The sequence below is a fragment of the Agelaius tricolor genome, unplaced genomic scaffold, assembly GCF_023055355.1.
Source record: "Agelaius tricolor isolate 1412-34295 unplaced genomic scaffold, bAgeTri1.0.p SCAF_4, whole genome shotgun sequence".
Taxonomy (NCBI): domain Eukaryota; kingdom Metazoa; phylum Chordata; class Aves; order Passeriformes; family Icteridae; genus Agelaius; species Agelaius tricolor.
Window position 1 is genome coordinate 25,251,386 of NW_027269264.1, and position 14,061 is coordinate 25,265,446.

At 38.9% G+C, this 14,061-nt stretch overlaps 1 protein-coding gene across 4 annotated transcripts in view; it reads right to left on the reverse strand.

Annotated features, from left to right (window-relative positions):
- The window catches only part of ADAMTSL1 (ADAMTS like 1), a 391,950-nt gene that overhangs the window by 21,096 nt on the left and 356,793 nt on the right, over positions 1-14,061 (reverse strand). For all 4 annotated transcript variants that reach the window (XM_071424947.1, XM_071424948.1, XM_071424950.1 and 1 more), the window contains 4 exons: positions 12,946-13,073; positions 9,423-9,551; positions 5,193-5,372; positions 3,213-3,347 (listed from right to left, as the gene is read on the reverse strand). In XM_071424947.1, the coding sequence (XP_071281048.1) occupies positions 3,213-3,347; positions 5,193-5,372; positions 9,423-9,551; positions 12,946-13,073 (572 nt within the window). The remainder of the gene's footprint in view (positions 1-3,212; positions 3,348-5,192; positions 5,373-9,422; positions 9,552-12,945; positions 13,074-14,061) is intronic.

Genomic DNA, 14,061 nt, shown 5'->3' on the forward strand with positions numbered 1-14,061 from the left:
GAATTGACAGAGGTCAAATGGTCATGAATATTTTTAAAACCCAAAAATTTTTATCAGGTGACAAACAAAATACTTTTTCTGAGGTGAAAAGAGTGGTGTTCCTGATAACATTTTCATCACCAACGTTCAGGAAAAATGTAATCAAAATTTAAAAAGTCTCAAAGACAGAAACATTAATAAGTTTAAGACCTAATGTGAAAAGTTTCCAGAGAAATGTAAATTTGTGTCCCTTCAGAAATCAACTGAGTTTTATCTTATGTATATGTAAAGTCTTTTTGTGTGTCTGCCATGAACCAAGAACATCAGAATGTGCATGACAGTCTGTGGCTCATCATTGATTGTAAATTTGCAATACTATAAAACCCAGAAATATTTCCAAGCTCATGGGTGTTCTAGCTCTGCTTTGGAGATAGTCCTGTCTTTCAGCTGTGTGATCTGCAGATAAAGACAAGTGACTACTACACAACCTGACAATGAATGAGAGGACTGGGGGGGACTGCAGTACTCTGCACATTTTCAACATTCGTGAAGGAGTAGGGTAAGCATCTCTCTGTGCAAGCCACCATCTACATCACACTCTTCAACTGGATGATGAGTTGGGCCTAGAATATCAAAACTTTAGAAGCAAAAGAAGTATATAAGATAAAAATGTTGCTGACTCTGTTGGGCAAGGCATGGGTCTTTTAACAGATAGTTTCCTCTGCTTTTATTGTGAAGGGACATAAATGACTTCTTGATGACTCTTGAAGAAAAACCTCCAAACCAGATATCTCTGTGTTATGACACTGATCTTTATCTTCAACAACCCCCTTGAAATTTAAGTAGACGAAACCCCTAGGAGATGATTCCAGACAGCAAGTTAATAATTTTACATGGCTGAAATGATGGTGGAAGCATTGCACAAATCCACTTTGTAAAAGATAATGTATAGCATGTATAATAACCTGGAAGTTCTATTTATTGCCTTGCAGCTCAGTTTATCAATTTTTAAATATTTGATGCAGATGTTAATTTCCAAGCAAGTTCTCATCTGCAGCTTTAGATTTCCATTACTGTATTAATATTTGCTGTTTGCATTTTTTAACCCCCAAGGCATGAAACCAGTGATTAATGAATTTTTGCTCCCATTTTTCTTAAACTCTGGCAAACCCATGCATGACTTCATCCAGGTTTCTAACATAATTTTTCACCTCTGTTGTCTTTAACTCCAGTAAAATAAAATGTTCACCCAGAGCTTACTTATCACTCCTTTTCTTCACATTTCACTTTGCTCCTTTGCACATATCCTGTTTTCCTTCACTACTCAACAATTCTTCATATGCCTAGATTTCCAAATACATGTCAAATTGAATACCTTTTGAGTCCCAAGAGATACTGGTGCCTAACAGTAGCACAAACAAGGGATCTCACACATAGCAATTTATATACCCAAAGTTCTTATACAGGACATTCAGAGAATGTAGAGCCAACACCTAATAAATGATGAAAGGCTTAGCAGGGTTAAAGTTGATTGGGTGGGTAGTAGAATGGAAAGAATCAATGGACAATTTTCTAATTGACTGGATAGCCCATTCCATGCTGATGTTTTGTTAGAAAAAATATCTCAGAAGATTTTGCTAGGTTTGAATAATAACAAGGCTCAAATTCAAACCAGTAAAACTCCAGTGAAGTTGAGGGAACTGCCTCAAGAATTGGTTTGCTGGATTGCTATTTTGCAATTACAATCCATGGAATTTCCTTGCCCATGAAGTGAAACAGCAGGGTACAGAGCAACATGACCAAATGAAATTGATCTGGACGTGGTTGTATATAGGCAGGGCAGAAAACCGTTTGTCATTCAATTACTTCTTTTAAACAATAAAAACTGCCTGAAACTCCTAAAGTCCTCTTTTTGGAAATCTGAGAGGCAATGGATGAAACAGGAGTATGACCCAGTCTTAAATCAGTGAGCACAATAAAACCATACTCAAAATGATTTACTCAATGCTAGTAAATACCTATGATATCTTCCCCACTGAGGACTATTTCAATGCAGTTTTTGTGCAAGCAGAAATGTAATCCAGAGCTGCAGGCTAAAAGCCATTGCAAATGTATGCAGATGTATGCAGATACATGCAGATACTTGGAAAAGTAAACCACACAAAACTAATCACATAAATAGAATGTCTCCACTGTGAAAATAAAATCTCAAAATTGCTATTAAATGTGAGGAAAGAATGCTTTGGAAAGTACAGAGATCTATTAACACTCAGGACATCACATCTGCAGAACCCCTGCTACAGGTTTCAGATCCCTTCTCCCAAAAGGAGAAAAGGTAGTTCTGAAGCTGTAGGGCTTGACACGTTTTCATGGTATGCAGTAATGTGCTCATTAGGGAAGCTGTTTGCCAATCTGAGCCTGAAAATTAATAGAGTTTCAAAGCAGCCTGTGAAATGAAATCATAAAATAAATAAACCCTGAAATTTAGAAAAGAATGATAATCTCTTTGCAAACAAATCACATCCACAGATCTGAAAGGAGTTTACAGGAGTTTAGAGTTTACAAGAAGAACTTGCTGTGTAAAGAGGGTAAAGCTATATGGAAGGCAGAAAAGGATGAAAAGAAGAAAAGCATTCATTTGGGATGAATGATTCCTTATATGGCTTCATGCAAACCACTGATTGTGTGTAATAAAAAAGAGAAATAAAATGAACAGATTAAAACAGAGAGCTTGCAAGATCAAAACATGTAGAGAGAGATAGACAAAACTGTGGGAAAGGGTCTGAAGAAGGATATACAACATGAGTAGCAGGCATATGGAAAGGCAACTACTCAAATGTAGAAGAAAAAACAGAACCACCAATGTCTCTTCTTTTAGATCAAGTAGCACTCTGGTCTGCCATGTCTTTGTGTTGAATAATTCCAGCCCCCCAGGGCAGGAACTGCTTCTTACAGGGTGCTGTATATATATATAAAGGGTGGCACCATGGACCCCTTATTCTGCATGCAGATTTGGACTAATTAAAGGACCTTCTTTTTAAAAATAAATTTCTGAGGTCTAAAAAGTATTTGGCAGTGATTATGACTCACAACAAACCATTGGTTTGATGTCTTTTGTCTCAGTGCCCATGTCTGGATAACCAAATCATTAATGTAAAGGTTAACCAGATGCGTAACTGTAATATAAACTCTAAAGACTTTAAAATCTAAAAATCTTAAAGCACTTGACTTACCTATGAGAGCAGAGCTCCCTGGACTGACAGTCAGTTTTGTTCCTGAAGGAGAAGTCAGCACTGAATGGGTGCTGGGCCCAGCACTGCTAAGCACTGCTGTCAAGTCTTCTAGGTAAGGAAGAGGTCGTGGAGGCTCTGGTAACAGATTGGGAGAATGAGCAACACTATAGCAGAAAACATCTTGGGATATAGATCCTGCTCTTCTTCTCCCACTACCCCTCCCACCTCCCCCTCCCCAGATATTGCTGCAATTTTCATTGTGCTGCAACATTGCCATATCAGAGGGGCAGATTAAGCAACTTTGGATAACTACTGAAACTTTGCCTCATGTGAGGTAAGGTGCTGGAGAAATTATTAAAATAACATCTGTATCAATGTGACCACAAACTGAAAGAAATCATCTTCAAAGGTTACCACAGCATTCTGGTTGGCCTTATTCATATGTGACAGAGTTATATGGTATCTGGAGATACAGGACCTTGGAAGAAAAAGCAAATGTATACAGCGTAGAGGCCAAAGGAAATGTTCATGACAATTAATGAAAAACTTTTAGTGTCTGCTACAACTTGGATCAAGCCCTAATTAAATATAGTTATAATGCTGCCAGATCCTGTGGTATACTTAGGCAGAACTCCAAAGGACTAAGAGTTCAGAGTTCAAGAGGATCAGTCTATGTTGAGAACTGCAGGATTTAGTTGTTTACTAATCACAATACTATTTTAAAAATTGAGGTGATGCCTAGCATTCCCAATTCTGCTTGTCATGAAAATGATGTGATATTTGATCAAAATGAACAGTGGCTTCATCCCCTTTCAATTAGATCACAGCGCCCATTACGCAAGTTTTCTACTGCTGATATCACTCAGCACCAGGAGTACAGGTCAAGGATACCTGAACTGTTCTGTTCCATCAAGGAGCTAAAAATGTAATTTGCTTACAAACATAAGCAGCTTGCATAACTCACAGAAATTTACCATCTTTAAAAGCTAAGCCATCTATAATGATCAGAAAGGGATTTAGAGATCATCTGGGAGTATTTATTTACAGGCTGAAACTCAGCTGATTTTTTTTCCAGATTATTTTTTTAGACTGAGATTCTAGAGTCAGTCTGGATTAGTGGGAGAAAAGTTTGAACCTTCATTTTATTACTGTCTGTGAAAATCTCACTGTTATACATCCTCTGGAAGCTCACTAGTTATGAAAGCTGAGAGCTGTAGTGGATGCTCTAATGGTTTTGCCCCAGTTGTGAGCAATAGGTTTCAAAATTTGAGACTTCACCACCAAATGCACTACTGAAGTCCTTAAAAAGTCTGTCTGCATCAGTCAGCTGCCAGGCAGGCAGAAATTATAGAAGATGAGTTACTAGGAAAGGAAACGCCTTTCCCACAATTGCCTTTCACACAATTCCAGTTTCCACCAGGTACCACTTCCACTCATGTTTCACAGCTGCCACTCTCTTTCAAATCACCCAGATGGGCTTTCTGTCTGGTGTTTAAAAACACGGGGAAAATAAAATTCACCATTCATGGAACTTGAGATGTGCTTTTTAGAAGCACACTGGTTTTACGGACCTTTGTGAAGTGTGTCAGTATCACACAGCCTTGAATGGGAAGACTGCTCAGCAGAGACAGAACACTTCACAGGGAAAAATGCCATTGCTCTCGTTTTAAGATAGTCACTTTTAAGACATGGTTAATAAACGCTTTTCTTACCTAGCAATTCTGAGAGAGTATCTTGGGACTGGGAGGTGCAATCTCTGTCCTTAGATGTTTTCTCCTTATCCACTTTCCTTTTACCACCACCTTGCTTAAGCTGATGCTGCCCAGAGTACAAAAGGAGACTGATGCTTTCTTTAGAGCAGGGCTCCCTGCATGCCATTTCCTCTTTCCACAACAACCAATTAGTTCTGTCATCTGGATGTGCCAGTAGCCACATTACTGCTGTTGCCAGTCCAAAATACCAAAATACCCCCAGACTTACCAAGAACCAACAGCTGGGAGCTTTCAGTTACTTCCCCGTGGGGATTGGATGCCTTGCAGGAGTATAACCCTTGATCTGATAGAGAAACATTTGCTATTAACAGCAACCCATTATGCACATGGTGAGTAGAGGATAGCTTGACCTTGTTCTTAAACCAAGTAACTTTTGCTTCAGGAACACCTGGAAAAAACATTGGCAAAGTGTAACTAATACAAGTATTACAAGGCAAAAATACTTGTAAGGCTAGTAGTTCAAGAAGACATGAGAAGTACTGAGTGAAGGCTAAAGAAAAAGAGGAAGGGTCAAGGAAGATTTCATACGGCCATAGTCATTTAGAGCAGTGACTCAAATAAAACAACTAAATAAATACAGAGACAGACACAACTAATTTTCTTCTCACAGGCAGCTACTCAGATAGTCCTAGTCTATAAAGGCAGATTCCTCTGCATTTCACTAGCAGCAGAAGAAACAGGGGTTAAAAGTGAGATCCCCTTAATGTTGAGGTATTGCTGTTAAATCTAAGAAAGATTCTTAGATTTAGAAGACTCTGCCTACAAAACTGCCTACACCAATGCTACAAAAACGTTTTTCTAATTGCATTCTACAAGCATGTCCTTCCCCTGCCTTCAGTGTTTCCACACTACAGGAGATTTGCAGGTACAGCTGTTCCTGCAGTTTGCTTTGGGGAAGATGAGCAGTGTATGTCAATGAGCAGCAGTTTTATTTTCTTTTGAGCTCCCACCTTCAGTGACACACATAGCCTTGAGATGGGAGCAGGAGGCAGCCAGCACAGGGATGAGCAAACACATTGTGTCGCATCACTGCTGCAAGGGGTAGCAAGAGCCTCTCAAGGGCCTCTGCTGGGTGATGGCGGATGCCAGAGGACAGAGGGCTGAGGGCTTCCCTTGCAGAAGTATCACAGAGACTCAGAGTCTGAGAGGTGCCAGCTGGAAACAGAACTCACTTTCCTGGGCAGGCAAGAGTTTAGGTAGTGAGTAATTACCCAAGTCTACTACTCAGCTTTCCCCTCCATCCACGTGTATGTATCCAGCACAAAAAGCCTACCTGGAATACTAGTAAGCAGAATTGTGTAAGCTAATTAACATAATTTTGCTAAACCAGTGGCTCAGGGAGAAAGGAATCATTGCAATACAAGTTCCTAACAGTGGTGACTAGTTTCCAATGCCACAACATTCTTGAAATGGTGAATAATATTTCACAATCTGGTATAGCTGATGAATAAACATGGGCCATAAATCAAGGCAAGAACTAGAAAATAAAACCTTCAGCATGTAGGTGAAATACAGAGAAAAGGACTGTTTAGGAGAACTGAGAGAACTGCAAATTAGAGTAACAAAGATACAAGGAGGTAAAGGACAGGAAGGTAACATATTTTAAGCCACCCTTCCAAACCTGTTCTGACTTGACAGTCACTAATTGCACATGACATTTCAGCATTGCAGAATTCCCTACAAACTAGATTTTAAAAACTGGTTCTTTCTTACATGTCAAACCGTATTTTCAGTAACAGTCTGGGCCATATTGCTTGAAGTTTCTGGTATGCAAATGAATATCCGCACAATTTAAGCACTGAAATCAACAGAAAGCTCCCTAGTGATGCTGATGTTGCTCTCACATCCTATTTTTAAGTGAAATGGTGCACAGCAGTAAAGTTACCCACACCAAAAATGCTACTGGCTTTCTGAGGCTTGGAGCAAATCCTCCAGCTGGCAGTCACAGGCATCTGGAAGACTCCTGAGTGACTTTTGGGTGGGAGTTCCCCTAGGATTAGTTTTGGAGAAGTCTGGAATTGACAATAATCACCTAACAATAGTTAAAAAATATATTCCTTCACCTCTATAGACAAAGAAATTATTTTATGTCAAGTGAAATAATGTTGGCTTTCAATCTTGATCAAAACCATGACACTGTCTTTGTGGTTAAACTAAAATAGAGCTTCATCTTGACATAAATCACATCACGTGCCAATTAAACTCTAATGCATCCCGAATGACTCTATTTGCCCTTGTCTTTTAGTTAATATCTATAGATTTCAATTCAGAAGACAGACTTCGACAGTGCTTATGCCTGTCTTAAGAAGTGGAAAAGCAATATAAGATTACTCCCTAGGCTTTGATTGTGTACTCTTCCATTATCTCTTATTTTTAGAAACTTTTCCAGGTTTATCAACATGTGTCAGCAGCAAGTGTATATTTCTGAAAAGAAAATGCAGCTTTAGAGAATACCATAACTGATCCTTAATATTTCTCCTGTAAGTACCTATTCTGCTGTCTTGCTGACTCTCAGTAAAAATGTGTCTTTACATGAGCTGAGCTATCCAGATCCAATACACACATGGTCCTCTACCAGAGGCTGTACAGCACACTATGATTTAGTAGCCATTTCATTGTTAATGTTTTCTGGGGAGCTTTGGCAAACTATACAGATGTGAAGTTTATCTATCTGAAAGAAGTCACTAGTATACAACACATTTGCTGACTGTAGGAGTAGCGCATGTTACTCTTATCCTTAGAATTGATTGTTCTAAGGGTGATCAAAACTATATAAAAGGTGAATAACCATAAAGCTGAAACAAAAAGTTTGTGCTTACATTAGGAGGAAAATTACATTTATTCTCATACTATGTTACAGATTTTATGAGCTGGTTCATTTTCCAGGTGTAGGTGAGACAGTTGATAGAAATTCCTGTTCTTAGATCATTCCTCAAGGTAGTTTTTTTTGTAATTGCTGTTGAATTATTAACACTATTTTTATGAAATTAGGATTCTAGTGCCCATAAAACATATCTGTCCTCATTACTCACTCTCTTATTCCCTTTGTAACATCCCAGCTTGGGGTTTATGATTTTATGATAATTTCAAGGGCATTAACCTCTGGTGTCACCATAGTTAACATTTTCTGTAGAGGCAGTAGCAGATTTTTTTTTCACCCATGGAGAAAATTAGGATTTAAGAAAATTTTTTCTGTGTCACAGAAGACTCCAATATACAGATACTAGATAGCAAAAAGCCTTCTATTAGACAAGAAGACACAGCTAAAATTTTCCATTTTGGATGTTGTCATAGTGGGCGAGTTTCACAAAATTGCTAGAGATTATTTTCCTCTCAGAGAAGACTTCGAATTTGTTCCCCTGACCATTTTGTGCTTCCCTCCTGTAGTTTTCTGATATTATAAATACTGCAGAAACTTTATTTAGTCACATGTTGTTGTTTACATGGTGCTTTTGGTGAAGAGAAATGGCTACACTGAGATCACCAATAACTGTCTGAATCTGTGTGTTATGTGCCTGGGCAGCTAAGAGAACCTAGAGAGAGAAATACAAAATAATTGGTGTTAATGTAATGTTTAGTCTCTTTCACACAATGTCCATGCAGGTCAGCATGGTGAGGCCTGGGAAAAAAAAACAGGTATCATTTTCATCTTTTTCCTAGAAAGTCACTGAACACCAGTCTGATTGCAAGAGTGTGTCATACTATGCATAAAAGTGTAATGAAACCATGGTATGGCCCCAGGTCTTTGGAGATTTCCCAGCTCCTCCTCCTGATCTCAACGTCATTCCCAACAGCCATAGGACTGCCACACACAGATAACGTCAACCTATTTTGGTTACCACTGGAAAGAGGCAAACTTTCACTGTAAGACTGAGGGATACTCAGTCTCTGACTGGAAAACAGTTTTAGGGAAAATCCTGTTTCAGCAGAATTCCTCTAAACACCTGCAACTCCAAGACGAAAAAACAAAAAAGAAAAAAAAAACAGAAAAAAAAAGGGGCTAATATGCCTTTAATGTAAAATAAGTTTGGCAGAAAAATAAGAAACTAGCTGGAGTGACTTTTAAAATCCCCATCAGTGACAAAATTAGTCAGTCCATGCTTGTATACTGTCACCGAACATTCCCAACCAGTAGCCATGTGTATCAGTTTTGTTGCAGCCACACCACACCGTGTATCTCTTAAAATGACGCCCGTTGCATTGACTCAGGGTTTTTTTTTTGAGCCCAATCTTCTTAAGTCACTACTCTTGCCTTGTTTGACATGGATAAAAGGAAGACAAGTTCTGTGACAAGAATTAATGGAAGCAATGAAGTTTGTCCAAGAGCTAGGAAAACCTTGCAATTTCACTCAGCTGCAACTGGAGATAGCAATTTAGCAAAGAATCCCACAGAAATTTATCGCCAAAGGCACCTGCACAGGAGAGAATAATTTTTTACCTGCAACCTGGCAGTTAATGCTAACATTTGCTTTCTGGATTGTTTTCAGCATGCTTCCAATATCAACAGTGACAGCAGGTGATTCAGTGTTGATCACGGTAGCTCTGGATGCCTTTATCAGTGGCTTTCCTGCATAAAAGAAGCACCACAGTTTATCATAACAAGCATATCAGCGCCACAATGGGATAGATAGGCTGGAACACTCTTTGTGAAAGTAGACACGACAAGCAGGTGGATAAGGGAAAATGAAGTGTAAGACCACCTGCTTTTTAATTTCAGTGTCACCAAAGTCCATGGGTAAAGCTGTTTTGAAAAAAGAAAAGGCATGCTTGAAGCAGAGGCAGAATAGCATTGAAGCCATATGGACCTGCAGGAGAACCAGCTGAATCAATTAACACCAGCACAACTGGAGCTGCAGGGAGATGCTTGCCTGGCGCTGCAGTGCACCACTCCCCCTTGGTAAAGACCAACCCCAGGGGCCTGAATGATGGCTACAAGCACAGCAGAGAAAATTTAGACTAACATGAAAGCTGTTTCTACACATTGATCATGGTTTCCTTAAACAACAGGGGAAACACCAGGGTGGGGAAGACCATTGCTCATAATGGCCAGCAGAAGAAGATGAGGGATATAAATTGAATTAATGTTATACACTGTTACTACATATTTCAGAAAACAGGTTATCTGATGGGAAGGGGCTTATCTCTAATACAGCTACTGCTTTGCCCACAATAAAGTGTACTTTCAACATTGGTGACAGCAAGTCAAGGTGTTTCGCTGCTGTTGTGTCTTTGAGGGATTACTTATGAAGTTATCCACCATCAATGGCTCAAGAAACCTTCCGCAAATCCTTTTGTAGGGCTACTGTAAAGGGAGGCTCACAAAACAGGTCAGGGGTACCCAAGCTTAGCTTTGAGAGCACTAATACAGCAGAGCTCACAAGAGCTGAATTAAGGTGCTCCCCTGTCTCAGAGCAAGTGCTCTGCAGTCAGGATATTGCCAGAATAGTAGAAGATAACAGAACTGCTTTAAATCACATGAGACTTGGGTGGTTTTGACTCAGTGTTGCATTTTCAAACACAAAATTTTCCAAAAATCCATAAACACCTTTTTCCCCCCATTTGAAATAAGTGGTCAGATACAAAACCAGATATCCTCATTTGACTCCAAAAGCTGCAGTTTCAGGCTAATGTCTATCACTAGCTTTATTTGGATGTTAATTTGGCACTTATCAATGAAGAAAAGATGGATCTGAGAAAAATAATTTGATTTCATTGAGCTCATGGAGAGTTCTGAAAATTTAAGTCAGTCTTAAATATAAATCTCTCCACATAGCTGTATTTCCAGGGCTTTTAAAAGATAACATTCATCTGTAACTCCTGTCATATCAGTTTGGTATTTTTTTTGTGCTTTACATTTTTTTAGTTTGATTATTTAAATACTCAAGAATAGCTAAGTAAAAGACTATATTTTATTGTTTGAATACCTCCAAAAGTTTTGATTCTTTTGGTAAAGTCTAAAGAAAAGAAAAATTCTTCAGCTATCCATCAGCCTTTTATTTTCCTGATTGTTTTCCATAACCCCACCACAAGACTAAAAATCTTTTAGCTGTTCAACTCAAAAATGAGTAGGAAACCATTGTGAAAACAAAGAGGAGCATATTCCACTGTCTTTTTTTCCCATGCATGTGTTAAATGAATCAGAAAATTCTTTAATGAAATAAGCTTTCATCCCCACTCTTGATTCCTCTAAGATGATCTCAGCTTTCCATGTTTTTTTGGAGAAAATACACCCATTATGGAAAAAGATTGTTACTTTGTTCCAAAAACTGATCAGTATTTCACTTTGATGTTTATGGTCTCATTTTATAGGCTGTTCAACTTTTTGCCTTGGATGTGAGATGAAAAAGTATGCCAGTTCCTAAGAGGAGTTTTGCTTGAGTCTGGGAAGCATGAATGTTAGTTCACCTAAATGTTTAAATTATAGCTTTGATAATTAATTATAATTAAAAAGCTAAAGTCTTCCTCTGTGATATGTAGACCTAACACTTTATTTTTACAGTGTCATACAAAATTATTGCCACAACATGTACAAAAACTATGGCTTTTACACTCACTAAACAATGTGGACAGAAGAGCAGTTTTGACCGATGATTTTTTAATCTCATTCTCAGCTTCATGCTGGTGCAGCATAGTAGGTTTAGTGTGAGCTGCTTCTTCTAAAATATGACACTACCCTAACAGCAGCACTACTACCTTGCTGTCTGGAGTTCAGCAAAGTTATTTCTGATAGTAGTACTGTAAAAAGGATCAGTCTCTTCAGTTTTGCCTACAGGTAATTTGTAGCTCTGATGCAGATTTTTCTTTTTGCCCTGGAAGATTCACCCACTCTGCTAAAGGACAAGACAAAGCCTCTTTCTAGTTGATTTACTGATTTTCTAAGCTTCACTGCTATCCATTGTTGCCTTATTACATTTTCTTTATGCTTCTCTCAACTGAAATTTTCTCTGTGTTTGGTGTATTTTTTTTTTAATGAAAGCTTATCAACAGCTATTCCTTCCTCTAGTCATACATGGATACAATGGCAGCTGATGGTTGCTGCCTATGCATTGGAAGCCTCCAAGCATTTCCACATGCTGAAGCAGTGAAATGGATAAGTCTGCAAATCAATAAGTTTTTCAGTATTCTTAGCATGTTTACTTTTGCCTTGGTGATAAATAGGATCCTCCTTCTCTAAAACCTCTCTGCCCTGTCACAATCATTAGCTGTCATTGTCTGTTCTGTTCCTCTATCTTTCTTAACAGCTCTTCATTCATGTTTGCTGCTCCACCCTTCTGCTAGTCCTGATGTGGTTGTGAGCCTGCTGACCATGTCTGCTTGGGAACCTTAAAGAAGCTGGATTCACACTTCTGACTCCCTTTGCCACTGGCTTTTATCTGGATGAGTTTGTTTAGAATTGAATTCTAAACCAGCATAGGATATGCTTTAGAATCTGTTACTAGAGGAATAAAAACATGGAATCTAATTTTTTGAGAACCTCTATTTGCCACAATTGAAACAGTGTCAGCCATGCTTGTGATTGAGTACAATACAGTGTTTGATCCTGTACAAGATTCAGCTCTGGAAATTTTCTTGCTTGCCTAATGTACACCTGAGTAACTCCTGCAATCCATCTGTTATACTGAAGAGATCAGTGTTATGTTTAAAATGAAGCGCAGAAGTTGGGAGGCTTGGACTGCACTGCCCCTACAGGCTGAAAATAACCAGGATACTGTTTTTACTGTTTACATGTCAGATGCAAGTAAGAAAAAGCATTGATGTCTTGCAGAGACACACAAACCTAACAAACTATCTATGAAAGCCTTGGGTTTTTGCAGAGCTCACACCCTGTGTTTTCACCAGTGTACTTCTGTTGGTGCATATTACATAGCTTTAGCAGCCATCTCTTCCCCCACAAACAACTTCTGTCCAGATTCACACAAGTAACATAGACAATCCTGCAATCACAGAGGTTAAACTATTACCTGCTAGTGTGACAGCAATGGAGACAGAGTCAGATCCCAGGGCATTGGATGCATTGCAAGCATAGAAACCCACATCAGCTTCCACAGGCGCTAGAATCTGCAAGGAGTCATCAGGCTGAAGGAGCAACCTGGCATAAAGCAGAAAGAAATAAAAATGTAATAGTCTCTTAGTCCACGTGAACATGAACATATATACTGGGAAATTTTTAGGTTCAGGTAGTATTTTTCTTAGACCAGGCCTTTAGGTTAAATTAAAAAATCTATGAAGAAATTTAAAGTCTTACATTGAGACTGTAAGTTGTGATTACTTAAATTAAATTTTAGTCTCATTCCCAGTTCCTCTACTGCTGATATGTGCATAAAAGAAAGACTGCTTAGTAATCAGAACATCTGCCCAGTGAAATCTCCTCTGCTGTACCACTTGTGCCTAATGCTGAAAGAGTTTCTCAGCATTGCTGTCTTCCAGTTCTGCAGCACAGGAATAGCAATAGTAAGATAAAGCCAAATTATTGCAAGGGAAAAATCACGAAACGTGCTGAAGCTATGCAGAAAGAAGTGAAGTGAACCACAGGGTCAGCAATAAAGCCTGAAAAGTTCAGATTCTTTTATTGATGGGCAGCTTGTACAAACTCAGCAGTCTTGATTCTTCCCTAATAATCAGTGAAGATAGAGAGGAGTTCTCAGCTCCTCCTTGGGCTGAAGCCACAGTTTGTTTCCTCTCCAGTAAGAGCACCCTACCATGAGCTCAGTGTACTGCCTATGGTTAAACAGAATTAATATGGTCTTAGTGCTCTTATGAAAAGCTTCTTTTCACTGTCTGGTTTTGCAGTGGTATAACTCATAAGGTCCTGGTATGTGGTGATGGATCTTTGTTGCAGTAATCCTTTTGGTGATTGTTGTAATATATTCAGTATGTTTGAATGGTTCGTTCCTAGCAACCCCCTCACAGTTGGTTTAGCCCAATGCTGTTTGCCCCCTTTCCTGTCTCTTAGTGCAAATACCTATCCCTAATTCCCGATCCTTCTATGTCTATCATTGTAGGCCTGCCCTCTGCCTTGTCATTTAAGTGGAATCCCAACCTCTCATTCTAGAACCCTCTGTGTCATCTATGTAATC